Source organism: Aspergillus ruber (genome assembly GCF_000600275.1).
Source record: "Aspergillus ruber CBS 135680 unplaced genomic scaffold scaffold00025, whole genome shotgun sequence".
Classification (NCBI taxonomy): Eukaryota; Fungi; Ascomycota; class Eurotiomycetes; order Eurotiales; family Aspergillaceae; genus Aspergillus; species Aspergillus ruber.
The window spans coordinates 391,479-409,037 of NW_024467321.1; the positions used below are offsets into that span (position 1 = coordinate 391,479).

The window sequence follows — 17,559 nt, forward strand, 5'->3', positions numbered from 1 at the left end:
TTGTACAGGCTCTGGAGAGGTTTTGCTATGTATTGTGAGATGCAGTGTAATAGGTGACTTGGGATGGTGTCCTTCCCTGGCGCCTTATTTCTGGGCATGCGTCTGATCGCTCCGGTGATTTCATCTAGGGTGATCGGCGGGAAGTGTAACAGTTCTGGGTAGACTTGGTCCTTGGTATCTTCTAGGTCAACCTCCGGAGGAGGTGGAAAGAAGGCTTGTTTGAACAGTTCGAGCTTCTTGGTTGCATCCGTTTCCATTTGCCCATCCGGTCGTTGGAGTGGTGGTATGCATGCTGATCGTGGCTCTCTGTTCCGAGCCCACCTTGCTATCTTCCAGAGACCCTCCGTGGAGCTTGTCGCATCTTTGATCTTCCTTCTATGGTAGTCCCACAGGGTCCTTCTAATAAGTCTTGCTTTGTGGTTCCGTGCCTGACGGTATGCTTCCCAGGCTTCAGGTGTTCTTTTGCTCTGATATTTCCGTCTCAAGCATCGCGCGTGTTGCTGGGCCTCTTTACATTCTTTTGTCCATCCTGGTACCGAACGTGGGCTAGGCCGTGACTTTTTTGTTGACTCTTTGACAGAATTTAGAATAGCCGCTACTATTGCTTGTGTGGCCTGGTCGATAATAGAACCTGATGAAAGTCGAGGTGGATTAATAGTTGGTCCGATTACCGAGGCCGACAGATCCCTCATATACGGACACACACACTCGTTTAGATAGCCAAGCACTCATTCTACCATCTATGGTGTCTATAGGTATCAATGTTACCCTCCGTGTAATCTAAATTTCCTCTTCATATATAGCCTCGTGCAGCCCGGATAATCGACTCCCCGACTTCCCCGACTCGGAGTTAACCGCCTTATTGGTTTATCCGTTTCAGAACTCACTTTGAGTCATGTGACCAATTATCCGCGTCCCTGTTCAAAAACCGAGAATAATCCTCACATAAAACAAACAACTCAATCGCCAGCACGATGCCGTTATTGAACTTGCCAAATGAGCTTCTGTGGCTCATTAGCTCCTTTTTGGAGCGCGAAAGCGATCTGAATTTCCTTAGGCAAACCGACACCTACACCAACTGTTCAACCGCGCTGTCTATGATCTAGATGTTAAGAATCCTTGGAGTTGCGCTTTAGAATAAGCCGTGCGAAATGGCTGTGAGGCGATTGCGCAAAAAGCAATCGATGCGGGCGCCTCAGTAGATAGCGAGAAATACTATGAAAGTCAACCGATAATGTTGGCTGTCGAAAATGACGATGAGGCTTTCGTGCGTCTGCTCCTTGAGAAGGGCGCGGATCCCAATAAAGACTCATATTGGGATTGGGGGCTTAGCCCTCTTACCGAGACATCGAGGCTTGGGCATGAATCTATTGTCCGACTTTTGCTGGAACATGGAGCTTCCTCATACCGTCCTGATAGTGCTCCCATGACCTTTCCTGCATTGCAGGTCTACAACATGCCATTGCCGAGCGCAGCAGAACAGGGGTACCTTGAGATTGTCAAACTTCTCACAGGAGCCGATCATGAAAAGCGATTTCGAGATCTTATTGGTCCAATTGCATTGACCCAAGCTGCTTTTGGTGGGCATTTGACCATTGTGCAACATCTATTCGAGGAGGGAGTTGATCCGAATCTGCACGAGTGGCAAGGCGAGAATGACCCCATTTCTTGGGCTTTTCAACAGGGTTAGTTGGAGATGGTTAAGTTTCTACTTGACAAAAAGTCTGAGATTTTGCCAAGAGAGCAAGACAATCTCCTATATCCAATGACCTTGGCTGCTAGCAGAGGCCATTATGTGGTAGCCGAACTCCTTGTATCAACATACGTTGGTATAATAACTCATCTGGAAGTATCGAAGAACGGGGAACGCTATTAGCAATGACTGTCCTCCAGATACATTATCATTATGATATAATCAAATGAACTGGAATGCCAATTTGACACTACTGGCGAGGGCTGTTGAAAACAATGACTATTCAACAACCAAGATATGCTTCGCCATGGCGCAAACCCGAATGGACAAGGATATTCTGGACTGCATGGGAGTCCACTTTTCCCGGCAATAACAAATGGCTACCCGGATATCGTGCAATGCTTCCTCGACCATGAGGCGTATCTGAGCTGCCCGGAGAACCATACATGCGATTATGAAGCGAAAGTTCTGTTTGGAGCAATTCCATTCAAGACCATCTTCCCGCTCCTGCTTGACCTAGGCGCAAATCCTGAGGCGATAACCGAAGATCATGAGTACCCCCTTGCACAGGCACTCGAGTCTGGCCACATTGCTAGGGACCAATTGCTGCTAGACAGGGGGTCCAGTTACAAACACCTCCCGGGCTGGAGTATGCCCCAAGCGTGCTGGCTTGTGCAGTGCTTGGAGGGCAGGCTATGGTGAAATTCGTTATAGCCCAAGGATTTGTTTCCCTAGCCGAGGAAACAGAACGCGCAATATATGTAACTGCCCAACATGGCAGTCCGGCTCTATTGAAATTGTTTCTGGACCAAGCGGCAGACCAAGGCTGGTATCCAAACGCAAGTGTCCTGTTGGAGACCGCATTAAGGCACAAACTAGATGATGGAAAGACCATGATTGATTTATTACTCGATCGCGGTGTTGACATTGATACACGGGATCGAGATAGTACGACTCTCTTATTCAAGGCTGCCGAGCTTTGCCATTGTGGATTGATTTCCTACTTACTGGAACAGGGCGCGGATCCTATATCAAGAAACGGCTCTGGAGGTGTTTGTCCATTGGTAGCTTCCGCGGCCAACATGACAGCCAGTTCACTACCGACAACAACATATCTGCTGGGATTTATTGAGGAGCGGGGTATTCCGTTGCAGGACTGGGAAGACCAGTTGAAGGTGATAGAGGAGGCGACATATGAACCCTGGAAGGATCAAGTTACACGGCTCCTACGCCGTTTGTACTGGAGAAATTTATATCCTTTTCCGTCAGCAAATGGGTTAAAAAGAAGACGGAACAGCAGCAGCGTCAGTGGCAGAGGAGTGAGGGGACAGTAAGATGCGTGAGATGCCCTTAGGTCACTAAATCCAGCGATTCGACTTAATATATATACAGTCAGTATGATGAAGTCTGAGACACCCATTTGGGAGTGACCTGCTGAGCGAGTTAGTGGATACTTACTCCAGCCTGGAGGCTATAAAGGCCAAGATTGATCTATTGCTTGCTTACGATATTGACATCGAGGCACGGAGTAGGTGGAGTGGTCCCTGTCTAAACCCCTAGCATGAAAGGGAGCCATTATATGGTTTCTTTCTTACTTGAGCGTGGCGCGAATCCTCTTTCAGAGCATGATATACTCCGCATTATGAGTCCATTGTCTCTTGTTGTTGAGGCAATTTTACAAAAACAAAATATCTGCTGGGAGCTATTAAAAACGGATATTCCTTTGCAAAACTGGCGATATCAGGCAGAACAGGAGACGGTAAAAAAGCGCGAGCCTAAAGCCAAACAGCTTCTAGAGTATTACTACTGGAGAGGGAGTTACCCTCTTCCCAACTTGAGGGTAAAAGGGGTGAAAGATGTCGAAACAGCCGTGGATACGTGGCAAGAACCTCGAGATATAATCTTCGGGCAAGGAAATTGGTGAATTGACGGCTGGTTGTCTGAACGTGTCTGGGCAATTCCAACCTGTGTGACCTGTGACATATACTCCTTTGTATTTATTCAATAGCAACTCTACGCTATGTATATATATTAATCCCACGGCTCGAAACACTGACCGGTATCGACAATAACACCCCCCATCCTCACTGAGCGGCAACTTCCCTCCTCTAATATTAACCTGTAACACCTGATGCGAAGCCTGGGGCTCATGCAACCCCGAATCCCTTTCTTGCCGGCATCGCACAAAGTCCTCCTTGGGCGTATTGCCCTTAACATGCTTGTTACCTTCTCTTTACTCCCTGACAGTCACATATGGCATTGAATCTCGACTCCGGTCATTACAAGAGGACGATGAGGGGTTTTCATGTTTGGTGTACAGTTTGTACTTGTCAGGTAACGAGAGAAGCTTCTGCATAAAACCGTATAAAGCATGCGCATCGCCATCGGGGAAATCGCAGCGTGCGCTGCCCACGTCGGAATTGAATATCGAGTCTCCGGTGAAGACGTTACTGCCAATTATGTATCCGCTATGGTCGGGTGTATGTCCGGGTAGATGAAGAGTTTGTCCTGTTATGTCTCCGATTTGAAATGTATCATCGTCTTGGAAGAGGTGGTCGAAAGCATTATCGAGTTCTTCTTTCGGAGCCCCATATCATCGCGTAAAGGTACCCTGAACCTGTCGGATGCGATGTTCCGTGCATACTGATACGTATGCTTAACTTTATTTTGTTTTGTTTTTTTGTCTCGAGTTTCTGTTGGATATAGTATGCTGCGGTGAGGTGGTCTGCGTGTGCGTGTGTTTCGAGGCAAGTAGTTGTGTAATCATACGAGGTGGCGAAGTCCAACAATGCATCGGCTGAAGTAGTGCCAATGCTCATCTGAGTCTGATCATAATCCAGGACAGGGTTGATGATAGCGGGCTGGAAGGTTCGCGGACATGCTACTATGTATTGCCATGTCGACGTTTGTTGTTCGAAAGCCGGGTGAATTATCGGTTCCATTATCGTTATCTATCGATAGATGCGAAAATAGTCGAGTTGTATATTGTTTGAAGAATGCAGGAAATGCCAGTCCGAACATTCCGGTCGGGTATTTATAGAATGCGACCGGGTCCCGGGATTCATTGCATAGGGATGTGATATCAGGTCGGGGACTAATTATACTTCATAATTAACCTATGCTTATTTTGGGATTTCAATTCGGGTTGGTGGTCGACCCCGATTCCCTAGTATTAATCGCCAAAAATACCATGGTACCAGGGCCGTGACATCTCCTGGGCGATGGAATGTATTCGCCGTCCATATTTGTTTTGGTTGCATACCACAGGACTGCCGAGCCCTAATCGGTGATTAAGATAATGCATGCTGCATGGCTGGGACAACAATTAAACACTCCCTGCATTCGGCCAATTGTTTTTATATAACAATGGCTCGAGACTCAATCGAAGTAATTAATTAATTAATATCTGAGACAATGAAGTATTAAAGTGAAGATTATCCTCTTTGGAAAGGTTTCGTCTCAGGAATTCTCAGGAATGTGATTCATGATCAGACGCGATTCTGCTGAAAAATATCCATGGATTCGAATACACATCGCCGGGATGATGAAGCATTTAGCAGACAGAGAAGTAAGCACGACAGCGGATGGCGCAATCTTATTCGGAATTTTACTCCTGGGTTAGTCGTTCACCACGTGTGTTCTTGGCTTCAATGCGCTGATGGGTCGACAGGTGGTTTTCGGTTAATATGGGCACAGGAATCGTCTCGATTTTGCTCAACACCCTTCCCTATAATGGAGAGTGGCTCTATTGGATTTCCGTAGTAGTCTTTGCACTCAATGTGTTGACTTTCGCGATATTCCTCTTTCTATCGATCCTGAGATATGCGTTCTACCCAGAGATCTTCCCGGTTATGGTCACCCATCCAACTCAGTCACTGACCCTGGGTGCATTCCCCATGGGTCTGGCAACTATTATAAATATGATTTGCTTTGTCTGTGTCCCATCTTGGGGGCCATGGGCGAGTTATCTTGCCTGGGGCTTGTGGATAGCGAACGTTGTCTTTTCCATTGCAACGTGTTTTGCACTATTGTTTATCATGTACGTTCTGGTATTGGTATCATAGCAGGTGTGACACATGCTAATACAAACAGGACGACGAGTGAAGGTGAGGTTCTTTTGTCGTCCGCAAGTGCAACATGGCTGCTTCCGATCGTCTCGTGTGTTGTCACATCGGCATCCGGCTCGGTTGTAGCTGAGGTGCTCCCAAATCCGCAATATGCTCTTGGGACCATTATCGCAAGTTATGTGGTATGGGGAATTGGCGTTCCGATGGCATTGATGATGACGGTGATTTATTTGTTGCGGTTAATGCTGTATAAGCTGCCGCCCAAAGCAGCTATTGCCAGCACATTCTTGCCAATAGGGCCTTTAGGGCAGGGAGGATATGGGTTAGTGCATCCGTTAATATGATATAAGACACCCCTAACAAGTTGCAGGATCCAGAAACTCGGACAAGCGGCAAAGATGGTCTTCCCCCAAACCGGGACACTGCAGCCAGGAACAGGCGACGTTCTATATGATGTTGGATTTCTTGTTGGGCTGATATTCTGGGGCCTCGGGCTCGTATGGCTTTTCTTCGCAGTAGCAACTGTCCTTCGGGTGCGCAGATTCTCATTCAACCTGGGTTGGTGGTCATTTGTTTTCCCTCTCGGGGTTTATGCGACCTGTACAAATCAGCTGGGTCGTGATATGCCTTCACGGTTTTTCAGGGTTCTTGGAACAGTACGTCCATGCACTCGACTGTCTATTGGTCCGCTGACTGGAAATAGATTCTCTCTCTAAGCGTCATTATATCGTGGATGGTGGTGTCATATTTCACTGCCAGAGGTATCTACAAACAGAACTTAATTGTGGCTCCGTGTTTGACAGCTCTGCATGAGAAGCAGCAAAGGAAGCTAGAGCAGCATCGTGAAAGGCATAGCTATCCTTGAGTGTACAACAATAATGTACATTAATGTCAAGTGTAGACACGTGACTTATACCAAGCCTGTAAGCTGAGCGGACTCCATAAGTTAACTAGTGACGTTGGATTAGACCTGTCGAATGCCCAGAACACACGAAAAAAAAAAAAAGCAAGATTGCACAGAACTCCTTGAGAAATCAAAGCATTGTATCTATCATACTCCTATTTCACCTTATACTCTGTCCTCGTGCATTGCATTTTGCGTGCTTTTGATAGATCTCCGGCGGATCGACCGCTCTTTGTTATCGTTATTTCTAGAGTCCAGACCCCCCGCATCTCCATACACACAAAGTCATGGTATCAGCACTATTTCCGGAATCACGATATAATACAGAGTGAATGGAGAAGTAAGCTATAATCCGCAAAAGAGAAAGAATGTAATGGTATATATGTTTAGCATAGAATCCCATCGAAGCTGTTGGCGCCCAATCTCTCAGGCATCAACTAATTCCCCCGGCTTCAGTCGCGACGATTCGATTCATCGCTTCACCATTTGTCGGTCTGCCAGCGTCTTTTTTTCTGCCATTTTCTTTTTCTTGTCTCGTTATTTTCTTTTCTTTTGCTCCCTTTGTTCTCCCGAGACCCAAGTACCCCCCACAGTCCGACTCTGCATCTCTGATCAGAGATGCAATGTGATCGTTCCTGGCCCGCAACCTGTCCCTTTGGCGTCTGTACTTCACCCCTCCTGGACCACCCTCCATTGTCTTGCTGAAACTCGACCCTCTTCTCCTTTTTCTTAGCGGTTGATTCGCCAAATATAATGAGCTCTTAGCTCTGACTGTCATCCATTCTCCTATCAACTTACTGCCTGCGCCCCCGGATCAAGACCACTCCATCACCGCCTGGTGTCTCCTCCCCCTCATTCCCTTGCTGCTGCTGGCTGTATCAGTACTCGTCAGCCTCACTCCCCGCTTCCCCCTAAGATTCGTCCAAAATTCGTCAATTATCCCTCGAACATTCCTTTTATACCGCTCAGCATGGTGGCAGAAGACGTCCTTGATAGCTGCCTGCGTCTCCTTCAGGATGTCTCTCTCGATGAAGAGGAGCAGGCGGAGAAGGTGGAGGATTTTCTGCGCGAAAAGACATCTTTGACAGGCTCCTCTATGGAGAATGCGGTGCTTGACATCCTCTGGCGCCATCGAAATCGTTCCGTGCCGGATTCCTCTCCTCCTTCGCGACACACCATCATCCGCCGATCGTCGCCTGCACCATGGCAGATGGCTCGTTCGTCCACTCCCCTGTCACCGGCATCCAACCTGGGAACAAGCCCCGGCAGTACATCCTGGCTACACAGTTCCCGTGGGAACTTTTCCCGGGCCCCTCTCTCCGCGACCGTCTCGCCGTTCTCCTCCCCGCGTCCGTCCCCCAGACTTGCCCTGGCTCAGCCGATCCCCCATTCCCCGAACTTGAACGCATACGAATTTTCCGATCAAACCCAAGCGTCGGATTACTTCTACGATCTTGGCAGTGACAGCAATGTGGATTGGCTGGTGGCCGATGATGCAAACAGTACTACTTCCTCCATTGGGACTCTCAGTGCCACAGCTCCCGAATTTGTACCCGACATGAGCCCTCACGATATTCTCCGGACGGTGCTTGGCGACAAGAGATCTAACGACGACATCGAAACGGCCTTGGAAGCAAATAGTTATGACCTGGGTGCGACGATTGCCTCGCTGACCCAGAATGACGGAGAATCATTTTCGAATCAATCAGACGATGGTCGTATTGTGGTGGGGAAATCTATGGCGATGGAACAGCCCCAGTTAGTCACCTCTACGTCGCAGAACCGAAGTCCTGTAGTCTGCAAATACTGGCTGTCGACCGGGCAATGTCTTCGTGCTGATTGCCGGTTTAGTCATGATTTAACCTCCCACGTTTGCAAGTGAGTTACAATCTTCCTGTGGAAATGCAAAAAGAGAAGAGAGAGAGAGCAGCTTTTGTCTAATACAGTGAATCCTTCAGATACTGGGTAATGGGCAATTGCCTAGCCGGGGATGGATGTCCATTTTCGCATGACCCTTCAGCTCTCATTTCTAACATCAGTGTGCAAGACGAGAACCAACAATTCAACGCTAGCTCATCATTTCCCGTTGACAGTGCTGTAGACGCTTTTCCTCCTTTACAGTCATCTGCGGGAATGGGTGACCCATGGGCAAATCAATACACGGGCAAATATCCAGCTCATCTTTCGGGAATGGCAGGCAGTAGAGCTGGTTCACACCTACAAGTCCATGGTGGCAGGCGTAATGGAAGCATGGGCAATGTTTCTCGCCCTCACTCGCGCCCAACCAGTCGACAACAACATCGCGAGCTGAATCCGGGTGCTCCGTCAGTTGATGATCCCGATGCATTTCCGACTCTTGGTGCAGTGACTGCAAAGAACGCAGGGAAGAAACATGGGAAACGAAATGTCCGAGAGTACCAGCCTGGAAGGGAACACCACCCGACCTCCCTTGCGGATGTCGTACGCATGTCCCCATCTCCTGCACCTGGAAAAGGAAAACCTTCGTCCAGAAATGGTCGAGATGGGTACAAGAGCCGTGAGAACAGTGCAGCTGCTCAGTCCATCCCAGCCCCACAGAACATTCCCTGGTTGGAGACTGGTTCGCGAGCCAACCAGCAGTATATCAAGTATCGTACTGAGGCTATTCGTCATGGCACAGTGAGAAACAAGTTTCTTCAGAGGTATGTTCTTCCCCATATTATTTTACCATATAGACATTAATGAAACCAGTGCGGCACAAGCCTGGAATCGAAACGACGCCAGGGCTGCAAAAGCTCTGTCTCTTAGGGGCCAGGCAGAAAACGAAGCCATGCGGAAATGTCACCGTGAGGCAGCACGGCAATTATACGAAGAACGCAACAAACATTTGCTCACGATGGGACTTGATGAAACTACCGAGGAACTCTACGTCGACCTGCATGGCCTTCACCCAGAGGAGGCTATCGAGTATCTAGAAAAGATTCTACTCAAACACGCTCGTGAGGGCTGTCGTGTCTTGTATGCCATTACAGGTACCGGTCACCATTCAAAGAATGGAAAGGACAAGATTGGTAAGGCAGTCAAGACATGGCTCAACGAGTGGCGGTACCTGTTCCGTGAGTTTAGCGTCCCTGGTGAACGAGGCGGGTACGTCGGTGGTATTCTGGGCATTGATCCTACTAGCTACGACAGGTCACTCGCCAAGAGTCTTGAAGAGGCGGCAAAGGACGACGACAATCGGAATCAGCCCACCATATCTATTGGCAAAATCCAGCTTCTTAGACGCGAAGATCTGGAGCCGCAGACCAACTAAGAGCCCCGCAACTATATTAGCATATTGCTATCGCTTATTTTACGACTATCTACGATTTTCCGACATAGCACTTTTTTGGCTGATCCCCTTAGTACTGCCAAGGGACATTGGTTTAGAGCGATTTGTTGATTGGTGTTGTTATTCTGAGAGCCTAGCCTCTCAATTTCATGGATATGAGGAAGGACTTTGAAGCAAGACTTGGGGGTCTCACACTGTTCTCCTCTCATTCGTCATTATTAGCTCAAATCTCTTTAGCGCCTATCTTACCTTTTTACTTCTTGCTGATGCTCTGCAGTCTTGATTGATATTGTAGAGTTGTATATAGCGAAGATGCATATATATATATATACGCACAAGTACATGTGAATAGCTTGCTATAAGGATACACTTTGGTGTTTGACGTAGCTATAGCAAAAACGGATGTGACAACAACTAGTATTTACTCCGGCTCCTGATGCTGCCATTTCTCCCGCAATTCGTGGACATTAAACCCACAAGCCTCGGCCTTCTTCACAATCGCCCTTGCCTTCTCAGCCACCGGAACATCAATCATCTTCCCATCTAGCGTCCAAGCACCCCGACCAGCAGCAGCAGCCTGCTCATCCGCAATCTTCACGCGCACCGCCCACTCAACCTCCTTATCCTCAGGCCCAAAGATCCGCTCCACGGTCTCCACCTGCGATGGATGGATGCATTGCTTTCCATTGAACCCCAAATGCTTCCCACCGCGACATTCCTCCTCCAGCGCCGCAGGCGGTCGTCCGTCACCAGTTGTAGACTTATACGCCGTGCAGACCAAGTCAATCGTGGAGGGGAGGTTCGCAGCACGTGCAGCAGTTGCGATCATAGAGCGCGCGAAGAGGAACTCGGTCAGGGCTGGTGTACGAGTCAAGCTAAGGTCAAGTGCGAAGTCTTCCGCGGCGAAGATCAGACCCTGGAGGAGCGGGGAGGCAGAGCAGATTTGGGTGAGGTTTGTGAGGGATTTGGCGGATTCGACGAGGGCGAGGAGGGAAACCGGGGGACGTTGTTGGACTTGTTGGTGTTGTTGTTGTTGTTGTTGTTGTTGCGAAAGAGTGTGGGAAATGACGTCCGTGACGAAGGTGAGGTCTGATGGGGAGTTGACTTTGGGGAGGACGATGGTGGAGAGGTTTGGGGATTGAAGCTGTTCATTGTTAGCTTCTCCACATAACTGTTTTTGAAAGTGATAATTTGATTATACTGACCACCTCAGTCAAATCTCCCAAAGCCAGCCCACTATCAACAGAATTGATACGAACTGCCCGCTCGCGAATCCCCTCCGGCGCTGGTTGATCGAGAGCTCTCCGCACCAGCCCGCGAGCCTCGATCTTCTTGTGCGGAGTGACGCTGTCTTCGAGATCATAGGCAATACAATCAGCTGACAATGTGCGCGACTTGTCAATAAAGCGCTGGGAGGATCCGGGGACTGTGTTGCGACTGTTAGTTTAGAGCTTGGGGAAATGCGGGGACAGCTTGACGTACTGTAGAGAAGGGAGCGGCGGAGGGCGTTTCTGGTTGCCATTGTGGTGGTATATGATTTGATCAAATTAGACAAGTTTATGGGCTCTTTAGGGTGTCAAATTGAGTCCTGGGATGTGCAGTATAGGAGTATGCGACCTGAGAAGAGAAAAGATGATGTTTATCCTCGGCTGCGGCATCCTGAACGAATGACAGCTTAAACGGCCGCGATATAGGCTCTCAACGGCGACGCGTATACCGCTTTTATTCGTAGGTTCATGCTTTTCTTGCATTCTCTCCAAGGAGTTCGGCAATACATATTGTACATCTTGCAATTCCAACATTGATTGATCTTGGTCTGACATCTTGAAACGGCTATATGACTATTCTGCTGTCCATCACCGCCCGTGCGGCGGCTACTCGGATCATATTGCAGATGTCTATTTCATCTCTCGACTTCGCTCTTCAATACCAGGGTTTTGTTCCTGAGGGAAAGGACGATAAGACCGACCTAATGAGCAGATGTTAGTAAATTAGCTAATACAAACAACCTTGCGGGATATGAAGAGTGTTCAAGGCAGAAATGTATTTGAGTACTCAATCCAAAATAGAATAGAAGTCCATCCGGATTATAGATTGAGCTAAAAAAGCAAACAATAACAGCAGAGAAGTACTGGCAGCCTTACCATGCTGACTGTTTCCTCCAGACAGAGAATTTTGCAGATGCCGGAGGCGCCAAAATGACACCAGGGAAAGTTTCTTGAGAGAAACGATGTTTGGGAGTTCATCTGCTGGGAATGCGCATTGCGCTTCGTTATGAAGACGCTGGCATAACTGATATTCTGCGTCTTGAGCTCAATGCATTAATGAAGAAGTTTGTAGCCGTAACTATAAGAGCTTCTGTTGCTGAAAATATCTGCAGCCAGAGGGGTTAGTGAAGGTCACCTAGTTGAGATTGAGCGAATCTCACGGATCCAACAAACTGGCGGACTACATATTCAAAGTCCAGTGCTTCCGGCCTCTTACTCTCAAAGCTACTTTGGTGGTCCAAGTGATGACATCTTGCGGTATCCTTTCTACACAAATTAATTTCTCCATCTTACGAAGGAGTTCAAAACGTTCATCGGATACAGGTTCAGACGGCGTACCAAGGCTCGCCGATGGTACTTGACAGGAATCCCAAGCACCATTCCAAATATTGGCCCGAACTGTTGTGGTAATAGCTGGCCCAGGAAGACAAACATGATCCCGAACCATCGTATGTATTGTCGCGTGTGACTGGCCAGCTGCTGGTCTCGACACAAGGAATCCCTTAGAATCACACGCCGATTAACTTTTGTAGTGATCTCTTACATGGTGCTATAAATGCTTAATGTCTTCCAGGAGCTCGCACAATCCCGAAGGCCTCGTCAACAGCGTTGTGTCGTTCTCTTGTGAATAGGTCGTAGATTCTCGGGAAATACATTGTCAATTCCTTTCCCAGATATATCTGAGCGCCGAAACCTCGCTCATGAGCACCAGGCACCCTGTACTTGAGAGTAAACCGTTCGATCATCATCTGGCGATAGTATAACTCCAAGTTTCGACTCCACCATTCCCCGATCCCTGAGCTACCCGCTCGCTTCACAATTGAGATACTGAGGAAGCATTTGAATAAGACCTGTTCTACGGTGGTGAAAGAGATCTAACAGGTACCTTATAGTTTGGCAATCTGGCCTGAGGACGGTTTAGGTCTTCACCTTCTTTCAGAGCGCAGGAAGGCCCTGGAATGCCTCATTGAGGGAGCCAAGGCTGAATTTGAACAGAAATGGGCCATCTTCGCTCTACCAAATGCGCCACAAGAGTATACCAGCTATGACGGGGCTCAAGTGCCTATAAGCAAACAAATGGCCTCGGAGGAATTCAATCTACGGACAGGTTTCTCCCCTCTGAAGTTCTACCGTTCAAGCAAGAACCTGCTATTCAGTACACTCGTTATGGCAGTCCCCAAGGACCAGGCCTGAGCAGTTTCTAAGTGGATTTATCTCTTTGGTTAGAACACACAAACAAAGCATAAATCCTTCCAGCCCCACCTAGAACAGTGCACACGGTGCTAGGACTATCATAACCCCTAGACTTGCACCCGTATACCAAGATGTCGCATTTGCAGCAAGAAAGATCATATTGAATGCCACGGAGCGCCGGCGCTCACCAGCGGCGTGAGATGTTCGACTACTTTAGTCTGTTTGAATGTAGGGCAAAGACTCCCTTCATACACACTAAATAGCGCAGCGCTGGCAGGCCTAGCTTTTTCCTTTCCTTCTCTATGTTATTATTTCGCTAGATAGCCTACCAATAGACTCATATTGTTTGAGACTGTCACACCTTTTGGACTGAGTATGCGCCACAGCAATACAAAAACCTTTCCATCAGGTTAGACAGCCTATGGAGACTTTGCACACTACCATGACCGTTTTGGGCATGAGGATGCCGGTACAGAGTGCTCAAGTGGGCACCCAAAGACCCCCCATCACTTCTATTACTGCCGAAAAGGTCGCAAGGCCTCCCCACACACAGAGGCAAAAACAGGTCGATGAGATCCTGCGATCTAAGTGAGGGATAAAGGACTTCCAAGAATAACTTCAGAATTATCACTTCTATCTCAAAATTTTCCCCCACACATTAATTAAACTCCCCCTCTTCTCAAACGCCGTCTTCCTCCTCCTCCCCCTCCCCATTTCCCGTCAACCATGTACTTCCGCTCCTGCGGCCCAATTTCCATGTGAGCTCCCGCGCGGGAGCGTTGTCAGTCAGTGTATACAATAAATTTAGTTTAGCTACTATATAGGCAATTCCGCTTCACCCCTCGTATGCCCTGCTTCGGGACCAGAATTTCTCCGTGGGAATACCTGCGGAAAGACCCCGACCCCCGACGTTAAATAGATACACACTACTTGTGGCGCCGCAAGTACTAGTTAACTGACGTCTTGAAACGGCTATAATTATTCTGCCGCCATTTACCGCCCGTCCGCGTGTAGAGACACGCAGGCCTCATTGCCGCCCCCCAAAGAAAGACCACGATCACTGGTTTACTGGAATTCAAGATTGAGAGCTGGCCTCCTCGGAGAGTGCGCGCGCAGAGTATTTAGCTCGTCCTATCATTTGATACAATTTCCGATTGCCCGCACCGCCATGGAACAAGTACAACCGCAACAAGGCGACCTTAACTGGCGCCTCAGCGCTCATCCAATTACTCTTATATGCTTTCTAGTGTTTCGCATCGGGGCGCTTCTGATGTATTTATTCGGTGTACTTTTTATCAAGGACTTGTACGTGCATATTTCTAGTCCATGGAGCATAGAAGATTCTCCGAGTGAAGGCAGCTAGTACTAACTGCGATACAGTATCCTCGTCTTCATCTTCACGCTTCTCCTCCTCTCCGCCGATTTCTACTACCTCAAAAACATTGCCGGTCGTCGCCTAGTCGGACTCCGTTGGTGGAACGAAGTGAACGTCACAACCGGTGATTCGCACATGGTCTTCGAATCGTCCGACCCCAACACCCGCACCATTGCTGCCACGGATAAGCGGTTCTTCTGGCTTAGTCTGTACGTAGCGCCTACGCTCTGGGTAGGATTGGCAATTCTAGCGATTATCAAGTTGAGCAGTGTTATTTGGCTCAGTCTAGTTGGTAAGTTGGTTACGGTCGGATCCGGCCTCTGGGTTCTAGACGCAGTGCTAACATATTATAGCGATTGCCCTGGTTTTGACGATTACAAACACCGTTGCTTTCTCCCGTTGCGATCGGTTCAGCCAGGCTTCGACATATGCTACTAGCGCTTTTGGAGGGTCGATTGTGAATAATTTGGCCGGGGGTCTGCTGGGCAGACTCTTCAAATAAGCTGTCTTTCTTTCATTTTTCTGATGCAGTATGGTGGATGATTGCCGTTCTTGACAGCTTGGGGGTATTGCGTTAGGGATGGGTACTAGTGCTGGGCTGGATGGATGAGCTGTATCTTACTATACTAGCAGGAAGTTTTGTTTGAATATGAATGCACTATATCCAACGAAGAGTCACCCAAGTACCAAGCCGATGCCTGACTCGTCTCCGTCTAAAAGGTTCTCCACAATCACCCACCGCCACGATGGCACTCACAACAATGTCTCGTCCAAAATCACCTAGCTCAAATCCTAGGGTGCCTCCCAAGCAATTCCCTACGCAACAGGCCCCTCGGAATGCGACATGAAGAAGCCTCAAGTTGGTATATCTTTCGTCTGATTTGAGGTTAATCCCTGCAACAAGCAATTCCTCGATCTATTCAAAATACTTTGTGAATCTATTGGTGTGTCGGATGGGATTAACATAAGCACTTTCGGAATGCGGTATAGTCTGTAGAGTCGGAGAGCATCACCGATAGCATCAAAAAGGTAATGAATGCGCAGTGGTACGATGCGAATATCTCGCTGTCGAGCTGTGATAAGAGCATGCCAGGTTTGGTGGTGATGGCTATGAAACGTGTGACCCAGTCCGGTATCATGGCTTATGGAGGGATTATCAGGCCTGAATACAAATTGAATTACCGCGTTCACTACCTCCATCTTTGGACGCCACCTGTTATTCCTGATTCTTTGCTGTTTGTTTACCAGTTCTCGAGGGGGATCTGCTTCCCAGGGCATGAGAGAAATTCCCATATCGTTTTCCGATTAATGCCTTCATTTCAACACGCATGCTTTCCCGTTGGTGGCACTAGAACAGAAAATTCCTGACTGTCTCTAGTCTTTACATGCAATCACATGTGTTACCATCAATTACACCAATCCGGTGCAGGTGTGCATTCAAAGGAATGTTACCTGTCTGTAGTTGTGCCAGTGTTGATGTATGACGTCTTGTGGGTTGACCATGGAGTTTTAGGACATGTTTCCCTGGCAGGGCAGCATCTATATCCTTGGTGTAGTTCTTTCATAAACTCTTCTTCTTAAACTCCTAGGTCTAGGTATATCGAATATCGAAGTGACTCGCGCTTCCATCTCCAAGTAGATAACCTCAAGTGAGCATCAGCCCAGTATGGTTGGAAGTATGGTCTGTATTCTCTGATTGCATGTGTTGCGTTAATTTTTGCTAGCCTTGCATCTAGTCTCTCATAGTGTGCGGGAATCCATTGGATATGGTGTTGATCCCTATTTCCCGTTGTCGTTGTATCGTGACAGCCTCGAACAATATAAATTTATTGGTAGACTTTCTATCGAAATACTAACATGGAGAAGGAAAGAAAGAAGCTGGGCCTGCCAGCGCTGCGCTATCTAGTGTGCGAAGGGGGTTCCTGTCCTATATTCAAACAGGCCAAAGTATACAAACATCTTGCGTTGTTGGTGAATGTCCGTACTCCGTGACAGTATTTCATTTATGGCTCTTATAATAAGGGCTTGCCCACGTTGATGACACAGAATATAAGGACTTGAATGCTGTTTGGCTGTTGGTATAAACAACAACTTCCAGCGTTCTTTTCAGGATCGGCAAGGGGTTCCATGATTTGCTCGGCTGCTTTGAGCGCCTCGAGCAATGATCCCAGTTGCGAGAAGTAGATGTTGACATGTCGATGATGGCCGGTGATCATAGAGGCTATTCTGGTGACTTGATCACCACTCAATGCCACTACTTCAATACCGAGGTGTCCATGGTGACCTAATCCACATGCATGAATTTTAACGTGAGGGCGTTGGACCATTTACTTAACTGTGGGGGCCAATAAAACTTATAGACGGAGAACGTCTCGGTAGGTGATGCCGAATAAAGCGAGAAAAATTCCATTTGAAACTAACGTCAAGAGGCCTGGCGTGGGAGGGAAAGCCCGCGGCTGTGTGAATACGCTCACCTGATGCCGAGACGAGAGTTGGTTAGCAAGACTCCTAAAACGGCCGCCTGCTAACCGTCACATAGTTAAATGGAATGTATATTATTTGTTTTTGGAGTATTTAATGAAAGGTTGGATTCTCTAATGTCTGGGTTCTCGTGTATTATATAGACTGCTATGCAAACCATAATGACCACGGAGCTTAACACGAAATGACCACTATTGAAACAAATTTCACGTGTTGCTCTTTGCGGAAAGCTGCCTTTTTTTTTTTTTTTTTTTTTTTTTTACATTAA

At 47.9% G+C, this 17,559-nt stretch overlaps 7 protein-coding genes across 7 annotated transcripts; 5 read left to right on the top strand and 2 right to left on the bottom strand.

Moving 5' to 3' along the window:
- Nucleotides 1-742: 742 nt before the first annotated feature.
- On the top strand, nt 743-3,104 carry EURHEDRAFT_525311 (ankyrin repeat domain-containing protein; the record flags this gene model as incomplete). Its single annotated transcript, XM_040786947.1, has 4 exons — nt 743-1,685; nt 1,989-2,342; nt 2,372-3,023; nt 3,086-3,104. The coding sequence occupies exons 1-4, from the start codon at nt 1,235-1,237 to the stop codon at nt 3,102-3,104; spliced, it is 1,476 nt and encodes a 491-aa protein (XP_040636487.1). The 5' UTR covers nt 743-1,234.
- A 586-nt stretch (nt 3,105-3,690) lies between these two features.
- On the bottom strand, nt 3,691-4,635 carry EURHEDRAFT_517422 (MBL fold metallo-hydrolase; the record flags this gene model as incomplete). The annotated part of the gene is made up of 4 exons (XM_040786564.1): nt 3,691-3,706; nt 3,769-3,924; nt 3,985-4,270; nt 4,338-4,635. The coding sequence occupies 4 exons, from the start codon at nt 4,633-4,635 to the stop codon at nt 3,691-3,693; spliced, it is 756 nt and encodes a 251-aa protein (XP_040636488.1).
- Nucleotides 4,636-5,007: 372 nt separating this feature from the next.
- EURHEDRAFT_180951 (TDT family transporter) lies at nt 5,008-6,831 on the top strand. Its single transcript, XM_040777876.1, has 4 exons — nt 5,008-5,732; nt 5,786-6,082; nt 6,131-6,416; nt 6,464-6,831. The coding sequence occupies exons 1-4, from the start codon at nt 5,380-5,382 to the stop codon at nt 6,623-6,625; spliced, it is 1,098 nt and encodes a 365-aa protein (XP_040636489.1). The 5' UTR covers nt 5,008-5,379; the 3' UTR covers nt 6,626-6,831.
- EURHEDRAFT_180952 (uncharacterized protein) lies at nt 6,832-7,540 on the top strand. The gene is made up of 2 exons (XM_040777877.1): nt 6,832-7,414; nt 7,463-7,540. The coding sequence occupies exon 1, from the start codon at nt 7,038-7,040 to the stop codon at nt 7,395-7,397; it is 360 nt and encodes a 119-aa protein (XP_040636490.1). The 5' UTR covers nt 6,832-7,037; the 3' UTR covers nt 7,398-7,414; nt 7,463-7,540.
- A 94-nt stretch (nt 7,541-7,634) lies between these two features.
- Nucleotides 7,635-9,956, top strand: EURHEDRAFT_461870 (CCCH zinc finger and SMR domain protein; the record flags this gene model as incomplete). Its single annotated transcript, XM_040784756.1, has 3 exons — nt 7,635-8,542; nt 8,623-9,345; nt 9,395-9,956. The coding sequence occupies 3 exons, from the start codon at nt 7,635-7,637 to the stop codon at nt 9,954-9,956; spliced, it is 2,193 nt and encodes a 730-aa protein (XP_040636491.1).
- A 283-nt stretch (nt 9,957-10,239) lies between these two features.
- Nucleotides 10,240-11,766, bottom strand: EURHEDRAFT_415186 (HpcH/HpaI aldolase/citrate lyase family protein). The gene is made up of 3 exons (XM_040782618.1): nt 11,457-11,766; nt 11,180-11,400; nt 10,240-11,118 (listed from the first exon to the last, which is right to left on the bottom strand). The coding sequence occupies exons 1-3, from the start codon at nt 11,494-11,496 to the stop codon at nt 10,396-10,398; spliced, it is 984 nt and encodes a 327-aa protein (XP_040636492.1). The 5' UTR covers nt 11,497-11,766; the 3' UTR covers nt 10,240-10,395.
- Nucleotides 11,767-14,489: 2,723 nt separating this feature from the next.
- On the top strand, nt 14,490-15,724 carry EURHEDRAFT_415187 (DUF846 domain-containing protein). Its single transcript, XM_040782619.1, has 3 exons — nt 14,490-14,740; nt 14,816-15,102; nt 15,164-15,724. Exons 1-3 carry the CDS (start codon nt 14,604-14,606, stop codon nt 15,310-15,312), a joined length of 573 nt encoding a protein of 190 aa, XP_040636493.1. The 5' UTR covers nt 14,490-14,603; the 3' UTR covers nt 15,313-15,724.
- Nucleotides 15,725-17,559: the final 1,835 nt, after the last annotated feature.